The sequence below is a fragment of the Myotis lucifugus genome, unplaced genomic scaffold (assembly GCF_000147115.1).
Source record: "Myotis lucifugus unplaced genomic scaffold, Myoluc2.0 scaffold_405, whole genome shotgun sequence".
NCBI lineage: Eukaryota > Metazoa > Chordata > Mammalia > Chiroptera > Vespertilionidae > Myotis > Myotis lucifugus.
Genome location: NW_005871453.1, coordinates 10,090 through 28,498, shown reverse-complemented (window position 1 = coordinate 28,498; position 18,409 = coordinate 10,090). Strand labels below are relative to the sequence as shown.

At 41.6% G+C, this 18,409-nt stretch overlaps 1 protein-coding gene across 1 annotated transcript in view; it reads right to left on the bottom strand.

Moving 5' to 3' along the window:
• Positions 1-18,409, bottom strand: part of LOC102439917 (nesprin-1-like) — a gene marked incomplete at its 5' end in the record, with an annotated part of 39,019 nt that overhangs the window by 11,786 nt on the left and 8,824 nt on the right. The window contains 10 exons of the mRNA XM_023743646.1: positions 2,363-2,518; positions 3,514-3,719; positions 5,051-5,163; positions 5,991-6,198; positions 7,161-7,364; positions 9,295-9,396; positions 12,445-12,627; positions 13,833-13,991; positions 14,311-14,461; positions 15,206-15,385. Coding sequence (XP_023599414.1) covers positions 2,363-2,518; positions 3,514-3,719; positions 5,051-5,163; positions 5,991-6,198; positions 7,161-7,364; positions 9,295-9,396; positions 12,445-12,627; positions 13,833-13,991; positions 14,311-14,461; positions 15,206-15,385 — 1,662 coding nt within the window. The remainder of the gene's footprint in view (positions 1-2,362; positions 2,519-3,513; positions 3,720-5,050; positions 5,164-5,990; positions 6,199-7,160; positions 7,365-9,294; positions 9,397-12,444; positions 12,628-13,832; positions 13,992-14,310; positions 14,462-15,205; positions 15,386-18,409) is intronic.

The following is an 18,409-nucleotide window of genomic DNA, read 5'->3' as shown; positions in this document are numbered from 1 at the left end:
CCATGGGGGGGAAGGGGGGTTGGGGCGTCGCACCCTGTCACACACAGAGCAGGGCCGATCAGGGAGTTGGTGCGCCGCATCCTGTCAAACACAGAGCCGCAGGGTGATCAGGGGATTGGGGAGCTCCCTCCTATCAGGCACAGAGCAGGGCTGATCAGGGGGTTGGGACGCCTTCCCCTGTCACGAACAGAGCAGGGCGGATAGGGAGGTTGTGGCCCCACCCTCTGTCACACACAGAGCCCCAGGGTGATCAAGGGGTTTGGGCACTACCCCTTGTCACGCTGATCCCAGTGCCTGGAGCCTCGCTGCTCTGCTGATCCCGGTGCCGGGAGGCATATTACCCTTTTACTATATATAATAGAGGCCTGGTGCATGGGTGGGGGCCAGCTGGTTTGTCCTGAAGGGTGTCCTGGATCAGGGTTGGGGTCCCCACTAGGGTGCCTGGCCAGTCTGGGTGAGGGGCTGAGGGCCGTTTTCAGGCTGGCGGGTGACTGAAGCTCCCAACCGCTCCTTTTTTTCTTTTTTTTTTCTTTTTTATTCTGCGCCAGCTTTAGCTCTGAGGCCTCCCTGTTGAAAGCAGGTTTCTGGCCTTTACCTTCTGTATTTGATACAATGTTGCGGTCCGGCTGGCTGAAGCCTGGCTGACTGAAAGCCGGTTTCTGGGGTTTTGTTTAGCTTCTATATTTGCAACATAGTTGCTTAGAGTTGCAGCTGAGAGGCTGGCAAGTGAGGCGGGGAACGTTGGAGTCTGCAGTCACTGGAGCAAGCAAGTCTCCCTGTTCGCTTCAGTGCATGGCTGCCGGCTGCCATCTTGGCTGACAGTTAATTTGCATAAGGATATGCTGATTAGCCAATGGGAAGGGTAGCGGTCGTACGCTAATTACCATGTTTCTCTTTTATTAGTGTAGATTTTTCTGACATTATATTAGACTATGGCAATCTATAGATGATAAAGACCTGATGGTCCCTGGCCTTGAGGAACTCACTGTAGAGGACTGGAGTACACAGAGTCAACAAAGTGTTTATTCCTTGGTAACTGCTAAGAGGTGGGGCCAGAGCATCCCAGGGAAGTTTTAGAATAGTCATCAAACTAGCACACCAGCAGTAGTTGTTAGTATGGGTTCTATTGTGCACTTGTTTGCATGTTTGTTTTTCAAGACTAGAAACACTCAGCATGTCTGACCAAAAAGAGGACTCGGTGGAAACAGGGAATGGGTCTAATCCAGTGGTTCTCAACCTTCCTAATTCCGAGACCCTTTAATATAGTTCCTCATGTTGTGGTGACCCCCCAACCATAAAATTATTTTTATTGCTACTTCATATCTATAATTTTGCTACTGTTATGAATTGTAATGTAAATATCTGATATGCAGGATGTATTTTTATTGTTACAAATAGAACATAATTAAAGCATAGTGATTAATCGCAAAAACAATATGTAATTATATATGTGTTTTCCGATGATCTTAGACAACCCCTGTGAAAGGGTCATTCGACCCCCAAAGGGGTCGCAACCCACAGGTTGAGAACCGCTGGTCTAATCTGAATTAGGCAGTTTTCACTTAGTTGGTCACTGCTGCTAATTTGTCTGATGAAGCAGGCTGGTGCTAGCCTCTACTGCTTTACAGATGATTGTATCTACTCTTTAAGAGGGTAGCTAAAGAATTTTGGGTCAAATTGCACTACCCTTTCCAAAGGTAGAATTTCAATGAAGCAACTGAAAATGCCAGGAGTGAAGCATGGTGCAACATCCTGAGAGTCAGGCCAGAGAACCTGGCCTGGGAAAGGAGCCAGAATCATTTGGTCAGTTAGAAAGCAATGCAGAGGCAAATACTGTAAAGGAGAAGGGGAGCCTCCAAGACAGCCAGACTTAATGACCACCCCTCTTGTTTTACAAAGAATTTTGTGAGAATGAGGTGAATTAGAAATGGGACCAGAGGCTGACATGTATAAAGAATATATGGAAATTGGGATCTATAGCATTATTTTTGTAAATGAAGAATATCTTTTAATCACCTTATATCCGTACAATAATCTCTGAGAAGAAAGTGTTATCATCATCATCATCATCACAATGATAAAGGCTAATATAAAAAATACAGGAAATGAGTGTCCTATCCAATTTGTTGAGCGAAGGGAAGTGTAACAAAGCTGTAGACCAGCCCCTTACCTCCATCCCTATGCTCTCTCCAGGGAGAAAACTGCACAATCATTTGTATTCTAGACATTAAGGGATGAAAACAAGCACAACCACAAACCAACCAACCAACCAACCCACTGCCAACCACACCCAATAACCAACCAACCAGACAAACACGCAGTCCTTGGTGGGGAAAGGACCAATTCCATTTCTGCACCATACCTGGCAGCCAGGAGTTCACCCAGAAACATTTCAATCCTATGAACTTCGTTTTTCTTCTCAGGAATGTGCTGTTTACTCTCTCCTGAGTTTTCTGAGCTTAACCTCTCATTCATTTCCTGGATCCATAAATTCAGTTTTCTGTGCTGGTCCTCAAAGCTAAAGAGAAGAAAAACACCATAGAGAAATTCTTAGGTTATCATTATAATAAATACATTCTAATAGCTGAGGTCACAATGTCTACAACAATCACGTTTTCATGAATTTTCAAGGAGAAGAAAACTCAACAATAAGCTCATTCAAACGATCGCTTATTTCAGTAACAAAATGGCAAATCATGAAAATTTCTCTTGCAATCCGGGCAGAAATGAATCACCCTATCAAACTGAATTGATTACCTGGTAATCATAGGTGGTAATTACCAGCAAGATTACATTCCCCTGCAACATACACTTGACTTTTTGGGTTTTACTAGAGACCCTGAATTGGGGTCCATGGATAAGGGAGGCTGTGGAAGCCCTGTGAGAAAAAGGGGAAGTCCTCTCTGTGTCTTTGTATCCTATGGGATATTGATATGGCACCAGAGCGCAAGGGCTCTATGTTTTGAAAACAGTGTAAATTCTCTGAGAAACCTGGATAAGAGTCAGGCAAATTACTCCACTACCAGAAAGGCATTTTGATTATACTGACATAGTTTTCCCCCTAGTAACAAGGTTCCCCCCGCCCTTTCTTATTCTATATTCACCCATGTTGACCTAGCTTCCTGATTGGACTATTGACTCACATAAATACAGGTGTTTCTGCCATGACTCCAACCCAGCAGAAGTAGACTCAAGAAAAAGACTTGGATAATATAAAACCTGGATGCCAAAGCTCTAATATCTTGAGTTAGTCAAACAGATAAAAAAAAATGTATGAATTCAGTTACTAGTGAGTATAATTCCTTTATTTTCTGTGTAGAAAATCAAACCACATGATGCCATCATAGTTCGAGCAGTCAGTTATTGTCCCAGTATGAATCTGTAATTAAGGTCAAAGCTTTACATTTAAACTCACAATTTCAAAGATTTGCTTATTCTCAATGGCTTTTTTTCCACTAAGTCCCTGAAGGCATTCTGTACAGGATGAAATCTACCTGTATCAAAACAACCTACCTCCCAAGTTCCAGAGCGCAGTCTTGAAGAGCCTGCTTGTCTTTGAGGCATTGTCTCAGAAATGCTTGAAATTCCTCGTTTGCCTTGGTAATCTGCTCCTGAATGCTACTGACCATTTGTTTAGGCAAATGTGCATACAACGTTTGTCCTTCCTGAGTCACGGCATCAAGCTTGCGCTGCCCATCACCGACCGAGTCCAAAATGGTCTGTTTCAGGAAATGAAAGTAATATAAACATTTGCTATCGTTCAGAGACCCTGGTGCCTGGGAGCACTAATTACAACTCTGAGCTGAGCTAGTAGAGCGAGAGCAGAAAAACAAGGGCCAAAGGAAGACAGCCGTTGACAAGGCTGGAGTAAGAATGATGTTTGCAACTGGAGATAATTGAGGCTCATCCCTGAGGACGGGCCAGCCAGGCATTGGAACCACTGAGGACCCACTGGGAACAATGCCAACCTGGGAAGGAGGATGTCTTGTCCTCAGTCTCTCCCCTTTCTCACTGCCCCAACCTAGTGCAGGCTCCACCTCCTCATGGTTAGTGTGATGTCTTCTAACTGGTTAGCTGCCTCTATCCCTCCTCCTCCTCTGATCCGCCCTGCACACCATATCCTGACTTGGGTTCCCTTCTTTGCTTGGTGTGCACCTCTTCTTGGGAAGACCATATGCACGGGCATTGGCTTTGGCAGAGCAAAAGAACCCAGAACTGCTGTGCTAGTCCTGCCTCGTCCCTGAGTTCCAGACTTTTCTCTGTGGAGTTTCACTGCATCTCAGGCCTTAAAGGGGACAATTCCCATCTGCAGTCACCCTGCCTCCTGCGAAACTAGCTTCCTGTATGATGACACTCTTCTAACTCTGACAGCGAATGAGTTATCTACATAATTGTCATCACCCATTAGGCCACAAAATCCGCATGTTTCCATTAATTTTTAAAAAATTATTTTTACAATATTTAATACAATGCTTTGCTCAGATTCGCTACTTAAAAAACAAAGCCAAAACTCAGTATGAATCTAGTCTTGCATCAATTATTTTTTAACTCTGCTTCACAATGGCCTTCTCTTTCCTGACTTCATACATTTTTTCCTAGTGAGTAAAACCTATACAATCTATAATATCTATTGCTTTGATTTGAGTATTTATAAGTCCCAAATTTAGACCACAGGTTGTTAAAAAGCACACATGATGTCAGTGGTGTCTTCTTTTTAAAACTCCTCCATGATAGTAACGTGAAATAGATATCACTGTTTATGCTTTCAGTGCTATAGAAATTAAAATTAGGTTTAGTTTAGAGTGAATTCCAAATAGTTAATAGGCTAAAAGAGAGGGGAAGGGGATCTAGAAATTCTACAGCTCTAACTTGATTTTTCAGCTTACTTTTCATATTGCTTATCTCCTTATCACTCAAGAAATCTAATTCTGATAAGGAAAAATAAACCTTTGAATAAGATTAAAAGATTTGGAAAGAGGTGATTTAGGTCTGACCCAATGGCACTGAGTGTAGTTTGGGGAAGAAGAAAAGGCAATACCAGTGTTCGTACCTGAAGGTCGCGAAGCTTCGCCTCTAGAACTTTGCTGTCACCAGTTCTGTCTGATGATTTTTTTGCTGCTGCTTTTATTCCAGAAAACCATTCTTGGAACTCCTTCATGGACTCTTTGGAAAAGAACATGAATGAGAAATGCATCCAAAACATTGAATGAGCTACCATGAATTAATTCTGGCCTTCAGCCCATTGCATTGTGCCTTACAAAACATTCCAGAAGGAAGATCATAATAATCTAGAATCTGACATATACGACACAGCATGATCTACAGCCATGCCTGTTCACAGTAGAATCAAGAAATTGTCTCAGAGGAAAGACTGTAAAGAGATTCACTTTCCTTCAATGTCCGATTTCCCCTTACGTCTCTTTATTTTGGTAAAGAAATAATTAGTTGCCTGACTCTGGAAGAGTGCAAGGGGAGAAATACTTTAGGGGTGCTAAAGCCATTTTTGTGGCACAAGGAGCAACCTTCTCCTCTTTCCGCCAAGCTGACTTGAGCGCTGTCATTATGTGTCCACGTCAGAGCACAGGCAGCCGTGTGGGAAACTGACTCCGGCACATCCATAGGACGGGCACTTTCCTGAATTACATGCTGCTGCTGCTTCATGCTCTCTCCTAATACCCAGGTTGCCTATCACTCCTTCCTAGCAGTGGCAGTAATTTCCACACGCATGCGCTATATGTGGAAAATCTAGATGCAATTCCGAATCATCAGAACGGCAGACTCCTACCTCCCGGAGGAGAAAGGGAGAATGTTGCTTATGGTGAGGGCACACGCATGACACTTCCACTGCCCAAAGCTCAATGCCCAAGTGAATTTAACTTGATATTCTTCCGGAAAGTTTTGCAAACGTTTGCTGGCAGTTTCTACACAGCATTTGGTTCGGATTCCTTCTTGTAAACAGACTATTCATGCACAGGCCTGTGGGAGCTCACCATGGAAGTGTTTCTCCAGAGAATCCTGGAGGCTGGCCTGTGTCCTGGAGCACAGCTGGCTGGCGGCTTCGTGCTTCTTGGTCAGGCCCGTCATTGCCCCGCCCAGGCGCTCCAGCTCCGCCGAATGGTACTTGCGGCACAAGCTATTGAGGTTTTCTTGGGTGGAGCTGATGCTGCTTTGCTGACTTTGAAGTTCTTTCTGCATTTCCTAGAGAATAAAAGTGTGCCATGGAGGATGGTTATCAGATGCAAGAGAAATATTCCATCTACTCCACGATGGCACTTCCTCTGGAAACGGATGCTATCAAAATCCACTCAGTAATGTATACATTTGTGTGGGATTGTTTTTTGAATATTTGTGATATCTCTGTGTTGATTCTTGGAGAATGTTGCCCAGTTCTCCTTGGGAACAACTGCAAACAGCTGTTGAGAGGTCGCTAGGATTTGAGTGAGAATCTAGCATTTTAAGCAAATTGAATTGATCCTTGTGGATTCCAGCCATGAGCTTGGGTTTAATCAGTTGATTAGAAACTACAAATGCAATCACCCTCCTAAGTTCACATTCTTCAGTGGGCCACAGGGGTCACAGGCCACAAAAAAAGGCACAAGTACTTAATTTAAAAATATACTTCCTTAGTCTCAAGAACAGCAAAACAATAATATGCTGAAAAAGAACATCATTTTTTGTTGAAAACTCAACTCAACTCATAAGCTTGATAGAGAGTTGATCAGAAATGTCATCTATGAAAATAAACATACTGACATAAAAGTGAGATGTTTTCTCAATTAAAAAAATACATCTTTCTCTAGGTAAAAGTAGTCATACTAACCAATAAAAATGATAAGTGAGGAAAAACTATTTGGCATTCAAGTCTGAAAATTCCTGGACAAACACTTCTATAGATGTCACCCCCTTAATAATAATAATAATAATAATAATAATAATAATAATAAATAGCAGCCTGTGAGCAGGCCCTACAGCAATGCATGCTTTCTGTTTTCAGATTACTCATTTTCCTTTCTGTTCTTTACCCATTACTTACTTTGCTGAGTCTTGTGTTAATATGGGTGATTGAGAGCAGAGGTTAAGGCTCGAGTCTAGCCACCACAAAGCAGGAGAACTAATATTCCCACTGAAGTATAACCAGTTAATGAGAGCTGGTTACCTACCTTTACTTTCTTCAGTCCTTCACAAGTCTCAGTTTGGGCGCAGTTCACCAGGGACTCTTCTAGTTTCGCCAGCCAGGTTGTTATGTCGTTAATAAATTTCTCCACTTGTGTGCTCTGAGCCCTGAAATCTTTCAAGGTCCCTTTTGCGTCTTCGGTAATTTCTTTGGCGTGCTCCAGTTTCTGCCTTAGGTCCGCTTCTATAAACTAAACATAAAACATAAAGCAGGATTTCATCAAAATCTGTGAAAACCAGACACTCCTTTACTGGGAATTCCGTGGATGTGTAGCTTAATCATAAAAACCAAACCAAACCACATAAGCGTAACCATGGATGTTCATCCAATTTTTCTAAGATGGAAAATCAGTGTGCACACGTTGCCAAACATTTTAAGTAATGAAGTGATCGGCAAATGGAAAGAGTAAGGCTTACAGTTAACATGAAACTCGAAAGTGGCAGTTTGGCTGAGGTTCCAGGGGATACACACAATCACATCTCAAAAACAGCCGGACTCACACCGGGTTACCAAGCTGGTGACCGAAACCTGCTCCTCATTCTCCCTGGGAAGCACTCACACATTTTGTCCTGATGTGACCACTACTTTGGACAAGCGCCCCCCCACCCCGCCCCCATCATAGGATTTCATCCTAAAGCACTTTCCTTTCTGTCTCCCACTCTAAGTATTCGGGGAGGCTGGTTCTCTGCTCTGGGTGGTTTATTTCAGGAGGGCCTTGATTTCTCTGGACCACAGATAAAAAAGGGACTTAAGATAAACCGCAAACAGTTTCAATTCTACAACAAAAACATCCAGGACCATTTAATAATCAAGACTTTGAACTCAAATCGAACTTAAAGTTAAGGGCCTTTTCTTGCCCCCGCTTAGATCTGCCGCAAACAGGAAGCCCACAGTGGAGAAAGGGGCAAGTGCCGCTTTTTGTCTCTTTTCACTTTATTTCTATTCCCCACCTCACAGGCCTAGGCAAGCAGGAGGAGAGGAGGGAACTGGCATCTACGTTTTCTAAGCCTGGTGACATTCCCATTCTCTCCTCTCACAGGCCTTGATCTGTGGGTTTTTCTGAGACTCCCCTGGCTTCTGTGACCGCCCGGTGAAGGGCCCTAGATGCAAGCAATGCACCTTTCTCTGGCTTTTCACTTTCTCCGTCCGCAGCCTGTGGGCATCTCGTAACTTCTTGCCTCCGGGGCCTTCCATTCCCCCAGAAGGCTTTCTTCGATGACCTGAGCGCTCTCCTTTCTTTTTCTCTTATGATTCACCTCTGGGCCGGAGGTCACACTCTGCCATTCACCCCAGATGACAAAAAGTTGCAGGCCACTCAAAACAATCAAAACATACGCACTTTAATGTGGGGAGCCGGCACGGCCATGGCATACTCAGCCCCAGGGCGCCTTATGTGCCATGCCAGCTCAGCCTGGTTCAGTGACCCTGAGTGGGGGGTGAAAGGATTGAGAAAAGACAGACAAGAGAATGAAAGCTGGGTCTCGGTGGGACGCTGCTCCCTGATGAGGAGACAGCGCCAGCACCCACAAGCCATGTCTTTATTTTATAGAGGCAAAGTAGGGGTGTGATCACGTTGTTTACAGCATTCTCGTGAGTTTCATCCCCACTCAACTACATGCACCTGAACTCTATCACAAGGCACCTGGGGCCACGTGTTCGGACCATGGGTTCAAGCTTACAACCACAGCCATTGGCTATGATTGTGCTGGGAGGGCCCTGCCCTCCAGCTGGGACTTGCACGTGGCAATGAGAGGACCCTGTCCTTTCATTAGTCCGAGGCTTGAACCTGGCCAAAACACTGTAGCTGCGCCTTATACTTTAATATACAAATACTTAGAGCAGGGGTCCTCAAACTACGGCCCACGGGCCACATGCAAATACAAATATTGTATTTGTTCCCGTTTTGTTTTTTTATTTCAAAATAAGATATGTGCAGTGTGCATAGGAATTTGTTCATAGTTTTTTTTTAAACTATAGTCCGGCCCTCCAACGGTCTGAGGGACAGTGAACTGGCGCCCTGTTTAGAAAGTTTGAGGACCCCTGACTTAGAGAATAGAAATACTCTTTGAGATGGAGAGTCTAGCAGGTAGCAGTTATTACAGAACTGACTGAGTGCTTACCTGAAGGTCTGATGGAGTTTCTGGATTTTTCGTTAATTCTTTTAGGTCATTCACTTTAGCATGAAGGTCTTCCAGTTTCAATGCGTTGTTTCTAACTTCAGACTGTCAAGTATAAGACAAAGGGGAAAAGCATGACTAATCCAAACATTCACATGTTATATCTGGCATTTCATAATTTCAAGAGTTAACTGTCAAAATGCCCCAACATTAAGCTAGGGTAAAAAAAAATTCTTTTTCATTTTTTGATCATTGTCATTAGTTAGGAATATGGAAAAATGTCACCATTTACTTGCACTTGGGATGTGAGGGAGTGTGCGGAACTTTCTTTCTTCCCACTCTCTCTTATTGGGGAAGAAAAATGCTCCTGGAAAAAATTAACCACTAACCAAAAGTCTTGAGTCAGTGGGGAATTTTAACAACTAACTGCCATTTATTCATTAGCATTGATATCACTGGTTACCATGGCAACATTAAACTCTTGAGGAAGCACTGCCAAGCCAGTACACATTGGAAGTGCCTAATAACAGCTGGCTATCTGTAACACACAAGAAACCTTTCAAATAAACATTTAAACGATGTGAAAACAGAAGTCAGGTTAATTAGAAGATTGATGTCTAATATCATGCCTTATTGTTTTGTTTGTTTTTTTTGTTGTTTTTTTTTTTGCACCAACACTAACATAAAAAGGAAGAAAGGATAAATAACCAAAGAATTGTTACTGAACAAATTAGACATTTATAAACATCATTAGTCATTGGGGCCCACAAAAGGATAGTTAAATATCGTGCTTTGGTGCTTTGTGGACACTAACAAACCTCCCGGTGCCTTCAATCCAGAAGGTAATTTACTTACCCAGTAAGATGTGATGAACTATCTGCCAGGCCCACTGGCCTTTTCCAGAAACCGGCTGGACAATGAAGGCATCACACCCACACGCCCACCTCATTTCCTGCTCTGCAGCAGCATGACATTCTCAGGCACGGGGCTGAGTCCAGCTCTCTGAGTTTATGAGCTGGTGTGCCACAGTCAGCCACAGAAAAGCCATCTCTGTGAGTGACTGCACTGAACCTATGAACATAGGGCTGATGCCCGCTGGCTCCCTGAACCCCAGAGTAGACTGTATGCAGGTTTAACGACTGGCTCTCCAAGAGAAGGCCCTGATTTGTAGCCTCACCACCATTTAGAGTTACAACATGAGTCACGAACATGGTGCTGGAGGAGCTCCACAGCGGTGCACCATTCTGCAGTATTTCCACCAGAAAGACAGAGCGAATGTCAGCTCAAGATCCCAGGCAGCAGTCATAGGGGAATAATAGCCAGGAAGGTTTAACTTTTGAGTGTTCATTACCTTCATTTTAAAATAGATTTAATTTAATTGTAATTTACTTACATTGAAATTTTTAAAAATATATTTTTATTAATTTCAGAGGAAGGAAGAGGGAGAGATAGAAACATTAATGATGAGAGAGAATCATTGATCGGCTGCCTCTGCACACCCCCTACTGGGGGGCCGAGCCCACAACAAGTCATGTGCCCTGACTGGGAATGGAACTGTGACCTCCTGGTTCATAGGTTGATGCTCAACCACTGAGCCATGCTGGCCGGGCACAGTTAAATTTTTAATAATGGTTGTAATTAACACTGGCTCGCAAGATTTTTGAAAATATAATAATTGACTTTTGCAAGCAGGTACAAGCCTTATTCCAGCACATGCCACATACATTTTGAGCTGTAATGGTCATTTAACATCAAAGATAACTAAAGGGACTGTGGTGCCCTTCCCTGACTGTACCTTTAGTCTGAATACTCTCCTCTACTTCTGTTTGCCCTTAGGAATAGGAATAATCTCTTGAATGTTCTTTGGGTCAAACCCAGCTGAATAATTTAGGTAGGTAATACAGATGATTTTACTATATATTTTGCCAGACTATAGTAATTTATTCACACATCTGTCATACTCCACATCTATACCAGGCACAGTGCTGGGCACCCAAGCATACAATGGTCAACAGTCCCTCCCTCACCAAGAGTACAGTCACTTGTGTGCTTTGTGAAACCAGTTATCTCTTGTCACTCTATTTCCCTTCCCTTGCTTCAGTTTTCACCATAGCCCTATTACTGATTGTCATTGTGCATGTCATATATACTGTAATGGAAATAATGTAAATACCACGAGGGTAAAGACTTGGTGTGTTTCACTATTATATTTCCAGCCTGAAAACTGCCTGACATATTTTAGGTGCTCGTTAAGAATGTGATGAGTGAATGAATAAGTGAATGTGAAAAATGGGGATAAAAGGAGGTTAAAATAAATTAGTGACTGGAACTTTAAAAAGGCCACTTTCTGTGGAAGCCTGTGACACTCCCATCTCCATTTCCTTATGTTTCTGGAAAGGAAGTGGAGGAAACCAGCTCCTAGCGTAAGTGCTCGGTATAGGGTAACTACTCAGTAAACATTTTTTAAAAAATATATTTTATTGATTTTTTACAGAGAGGAAGGGAGAGGGATAGAGAGTTTGAAACATCGATCAGCTGCCTCCTGCACACCCACTCCTGGGGATGTGCCCGCAACTAAGGTACATGCCCTTGACTGGAATCGAACCTGGGACCCTTCAGTCCGTAGGCCGACGCTCTATCCACTGAGCCGGTTAGGACCTCAGTAAACATTTCATTTGAATGGAGAAAAAATAGATACTAAATATTACTGAATGACAATCACTTTCAATTTGGTTTTTCAGTAAGAAGATGCCATATTCCAGATGAATGGAAAAATTGTAGGTTTACTTTCAAATAAATAGCAAAAGATAGTTAAGATTGTTTATTATACTCCTGTGTGTCTCAAAGAGCAGCGTGGCTCAGTGGTTGGTTGAGCATCGACCTGTGAATCAGGAGGTCACGGTTCGATTCTGGTCAGGGCAGGTGTCCGGGTTGTGGGCTCTATCCCTGGTTGGGGCGTGTGGGAGGTGGCTGATCAGTGATTCTCTCTAATCATTGATATTTCTATCTCTCTCTCCCTCTCCCTTCCTCTCTGAAATCAATAAAGATATTTTTTTAAAAAAAAGAATGAACTTTTAAAAAAGGACACCAATATTTTCGTATTCTGGCCAATGCTACATCACCAGCTCCCATGTGAAGGTGTAGCTCACTTACCTCGAACTCCTTCAGGAACTCCTCTGTTCTGAGGCTGTTGTTCAGGTTGCTGATGCTCTCGGCCAGCTGAGGGACAGAACTGTTCGACCAGCCTTCGATCTCGTCCTTATTCGAGAGAATATCAGCCCAGAGGGACAGGCTTACCCTCAGCCGATCCATGTTTTCCTCGATTCTCTCTGACACCTGGAAGAGAAAATCAAAGTCAAATCATTAACAGTCTGAGGCTTTAAAAATTGCTCTTTGCCCCACCGAAGTACTAAAAATGTCAATCCTTCCTTAATCAGAAAATTGTAATCTGATCAGAAAGCCAAGTTTTACAAAAATTATTGTAAACTGACTAGTGCACTGAACTTAATCTATGTAAATGCTATTATATAAATTGTTTCTGTCACTGGGAGAGTTGGTTGAATTTCTAAAACATTTGACTTTTATTTGTAAATTGGAAAAGTAATCACAACAGGTCTACTGTAATATAACTCACTCTAAGGTTGAATTCTATAAGATAGGGGTCCATATAGGGCAGTATTATATTTATTTTTTAAAGTAATACAATAAGCCCTTTTATTTGTAATGATGATACATAAAAATGGGCATAATTAGGCTTGAACATATTTATAGAATAATATATAGAAGATTAACCAATTTTGCATGCTTATAGTATTATTGCTTAATATTCTTCCCATAATAAGAATATCATTTTAAAAGTGGAAGACTATAAGGTCTTCTGAAGTCCCCAGATTATTTGATTATAGTATGTAAATATTGATGTCTAACTTAAGTGCCTTAGCTTAAGTAAGGGAACCCACTATAGGTTTAAATTCTGAGCCTAGATATTGATAATAGAGGTCAACAGAATCACTGGATTTTTGGAGCTGGAAAACAGTGTAAAATATGCATGAACTGAGAGATAGAGTTCCAGAGGGATCAAGTAACCTGTCCTATGGTCACATAGCCAGTAAATGACAGAGCAGGAACTACAACCCAAGGATATAAACTACAAGGCCAATGTTTTCCAATGCTACAGCGTCTTCTTACTTTAAATGATTATACATTTTGGTTAATAGTCTGTAGGCTGTTTATACATTATTCTTTTATTTTTATTCATAATTCCAGAGTTTTGAGAAGGCAGATTATAAATTTGTTATGTTTGAAGCTGTCAAGTAAAATTCTAGAAAATTTGCCAATAACTTTTAACAAAATAAAGCAAATAGATTTTTTACTATTTCTAAAATTTATGTGAACACTACTTTCCTTTAGAATATTATATTTGCATTTAGCATTAAAAGTTAAAAATGGAATTTACATCTCTCAATAATCCTTTGCCCCAAAATGAGATTCAGAAATGTGAATATTTAAACTATTCATGGAACTCAAGGTGATGAGCTTACATCCAGCCATCTGTCCATAGTGCTCTCCATGTCTGTTTTCACCAAGATGAAATCACTACTGTGAATTTTTTTCAGCTCAGATAACAACTGCTTTCCTTTACTGGTAAAGTCATCCAATTCTTTGTGCTCCTTACACATTTCGTTCCTGGCAGTTTCATGCTGTGAACATAAATGTTTCCTTAATTAATAAAATCATCAATGCTAAGAGTTTAAAACCATTTGTCTCCAAGAAATTTAATTATTGGATGACCTGATGCAGAAACCAGGGATATTAATAAACTGTACAAATATATACTAATTTTCTTGAATTGCTAGAATCCTAGGATATCAGAACTCTTAAAAAAAAGTTGAGCTTATTAGCATGAATTATCTACATCTAACTGTACTGACAAGATTTGTATAGCGAATACATTGTGAGTAAAAAAAAAACAGGTTTAATAAAGTGGTCTACTAAAATAAATACATTTTGAATTACTACCTTGGATAAGGCCCATTTAAGATCCTCCTCATCCTTTATAGTAGTTCTGGTTGCAATCACACTGCTGGCATGTTCTAGAACTTTAGATACAGCTGACTTCAAGTTCTGATAATCTCTCATTAAGTCAATAAGCCCACAGCATTGGCCCTGGCTGCAATGATCAAAGAAAAGACATCATTTATTGTCAGGTATCAGGAAAGGGGAGAGTTCTCTATGGTTGGACCTGATGTATACACACATATTAATAGATGAAAGAGAAAGCCCTGTCTATACCTGCCAAGGTCAAAAGAGTGCTGGTAGATCTTACTTAACTCTAATGTCCCAAATATCCTCATGAATGAAGAATGCACACAGCCATTCAAATAAAATCTGTGACTTCACTAATAAGCAAAGATGCAATATATGTTCTGGATTACTCAAACTTATGTAGATATATTATTTTTTTAATGCATATAGATACCCATTGTTTCAGGACTATTCACTGAAAAGACTATTATTCTTTCTTCATCAAATTGCCTTTTTAAAAAATCAATTGAGCATATCTGAATATATTTAAAAGAGTGAATTTTACTTTATGTCAGTCATACCTCTGTTACAAACAACTATAACAAAACAGAATAAAAAGGAAATCAGGAGGTTAAGACTCTCATGGTCGCACTTAGTAACTTGACAACTGCATTTCAGCATTGAATTTCTCATGTAATTATTATCTCAGAGCAGCCTCCTTAGTCAAGTTCTGTAGGACTAAATTCTTATCATTACCGAAAGACACAGAATACTACAGATGGCAAAAGATATTCAATCTTGATCACACCCATGCAAATCACCAGGCATGGCCCAATGTCACAAAATAGGGAGAAGTTAAAAACCAAAAACTGAGAAGTTTCTGACTTACTTTTCATGAATTAGCTTTTTGGTATCATCCCAGGTGACCTCTAAGCGATTTATCTCTGTATCAACTTTAGGTGCAAAGGCTACATCTTTCTGAGCAATTTGCTTAGCTTTGTCTTTCAACCAACATAGCTCATGCTCATGAGAATTCAGTTCATCTTCTAACTGATTGAAGACTCTCAACCTGTGAATTAAAGTGTGGTTTTACTAAAGGTAGCAAACCAATATTTCCTCTCCATAAAGCACACATACTGAGAGCTAGAAAACTAGTAACAGAGCAATCAAATGGATGGCTGTCAACTGATAGAGATGCCTTTACAGTTAACTTTGCATACTTTAGAGTGTACTGCAGAAAACATTTAAAGTCAGTTTCATTATTCACCTTCAAACTTCTATTAAGTTTGTATTCTCTTCCTATTATCCTTTGATGGTATAAGACTTTTAAAACTAGGGCTGACCTTCTAGGCAAAGGAGGTGAGTTCTGATTGCAAGGTATTGATATAAAATTATTTTGTGCCATGAGGTCTAACTCATGTAAAATAATATTTTAGAATCATAGTTGTTTCATAAAATAAAAATAGTTTTACCAAGCTGTACTCTACATATCTACATATATAAAAGCCTAAGCAACTGCTTGACCATTTGACTGGTAGCTATGACATGCACTGACCAAGAGGGGGCAGATGCTCAATGCACAGGCATGGAAACATGGAACAGACTGATGAATCTCAGAGGGAAGGTGGGAGGAGGGAGGGCAGAAAGAAATTAACCAAAGATCTTATATGCATACTAGAGGCCCAGTGCACAGATTTATGCACCGGTGGGCTCCCTAGGCCTGGCCTGCACCTTCTCGAAATCTGGGACCCCTCGGGGGATGTTGGAGAGCCGGTTTCGGCCTTATCCCCACAAGCCCAATCCAGACAGGAGGGAGCCTGATTCCGGGGTGTGTCACCCAAGAACCATCCTCTTGCAATCAGAGACCCCTCAGGGGATGTTGGAGAGCCAATTTCAGTCCTATCACTGCAGGTTTGATCCCCACAGGCAAAGCTTATCCTTCCCAAGTCTTATTCCCTTTTGTAAGTTTATTGTTTTATATATATATACTAGAGGTCAGGTGCACAAAATTCATACACTGGGGGGTCCATCAGCCCGGCCTGTGCCCTCTTGCAGTCTGGGACCCCTCGGGGGATGTCTGCCTGCCGGCTTAGGCCCCCTCCCCATGGGGAGCGGGCCTAAGATGGCAGTCAAACATCCCTCTCGCAGTCCAGGACCCTTCACTCCTTACCACCTGCCTGCTCGCTGCTCCTTAGCACTGCCGCGGAGGCAGAAGAGGCTCCTACCACCACTGCTGCACTCGCCAGCCATGAGCCTGGCTTCTGGCTGAGCAGTGCTCCCCCTGTGGGAGCACACTGACCACCAGGGGGGCAGCTCCTACATTGAGCGTCTGCCCCCTGGTTGTCAGTGTGCATCATAGTGACCAGTCATTCTGGTTGTTCCACTGTAATGGTCACTTAGGCTTTTATTATATAGATTGTTATATATATATATATATATATATATATATATATATATATATATATATCCTAAATTACATGCTTTATTGAAGATTACCATGAGAAAATGTTCACTTTTTTGGTCTCTAATATATTGATAATTGAGTATTTGTGAAGAGTGGCCATGTAGAGGCAGCTATTGACTCTTTCATTCTTGCCTTTATATAGGCATTGTCTCATTTAATTCCCAAAACAAAGAGGCTAGGAGCAAACATTATCATTAACTCCATTTACAAGAAGGGAAGTGATTTGACCAAGGTCACACGGTGTAGCATATGTAGGGCTGAAATTTAATAAATCAATCAACTGCACCACTTCGGATCCTCTGTGTGACACTGGTGAGTTCAGTGTTGTGGGTATTAATATGTCTCTTGGGCCTTCTTCTCCAGCACATTTAGGACCTCCTGTTGCTGCCCTAAGCAGGCCTGAGAGGCCAGGCCGCCTGGTGGCACCAATCCTACTGCTATTTCCTGGGTGGGTCATTGGCTCTTTCCCTGATCATCCTGTCTTTGCTCTGGACGCTATTTTGTCCTTCCCAAGTCTTATTCCCTTTTGTAAGTTTATTGTTAAACCAGTCAGATAGTTTATTGCCCACAAGGCGTATAACTTCAGGAGCCATGAATCAATTGTTAATCAACGTTTGATTCTGATTAAAAGGAAACAAATTGGCAGGGTCAACATAATTCTTATCAATTAGGGATGCCTTGATATGAATGCCTTTCAACAACTGTCTGTTTGCCCCCTGAAAAATAAATGGAAAAGAAAGTGACCCTAAGAACATGAGTGGGAGACAGTTCTATCAAGAGGGCAAAATAGGATTGAAAAGAAGGCTACAGTATTAGCAATTTACACCTGGCAATCCCCCATCTTTGCTTTAACCCACTTCTATTCCTTCTTCACACCTCTAAGCAAACAGGTAATAGTAATAGGGAGAGCCTGGCCAGCATGGCTCAGTGGTTGAGCATTGAGCTATGAATCAGGAAGTCATGGTTTGATTCCCTGTCAGGGCACCTGCCCGGTTGTGGGCTAGATCCCTAGTGTGGGGCATGCAGGAGGCAGCCAATCAATGATTCTCTCTCATCATTTCTCTCTCTCTCTCTCTCCCTCCCTTTCTCTCTGAAATCAATAAAAATATATTTTTTAAAAAATAGTGGTTGGGAAAACCATTCTGCCAAGCTGATTGGCTTCACTTTAAGTGAATAAATACAAATCTTAAATGGCAGCTTATCATCTTACTAAGCTCCACAGGTATAATCTCATTTCCTCCTATGAGAAGACTATTTCACACCATTTTCTGCCCACATCTCCTGTCACTCAATCTCAATGAACGAGTTTGCTCCAGTCTTTTCTGAGGACTAGCAGCCACCAGGGAGGAATGCCTTCAGATTTACCACCAGAACTACAAGTCTACTTGCATCCCTCCCTTCCTCCTCTGCTTTCCTTCTTGTTACAGAGCATGAGTGTCTTCTCCTATCAGTTAAAATACACAGATTGATCTACATACTCTGTTGTAAATAAGATCTCAGAGTGGCTTACACAAGTCCCTTAGGAAAATCCTCCCCAAATAAATTTTAAGACCTTAAGTGTCAAATTAGTCATTAATTTTATCCTAAAAATATAAAAAGAGACGTTGCTAAGTCTGGTACTATCAAAGT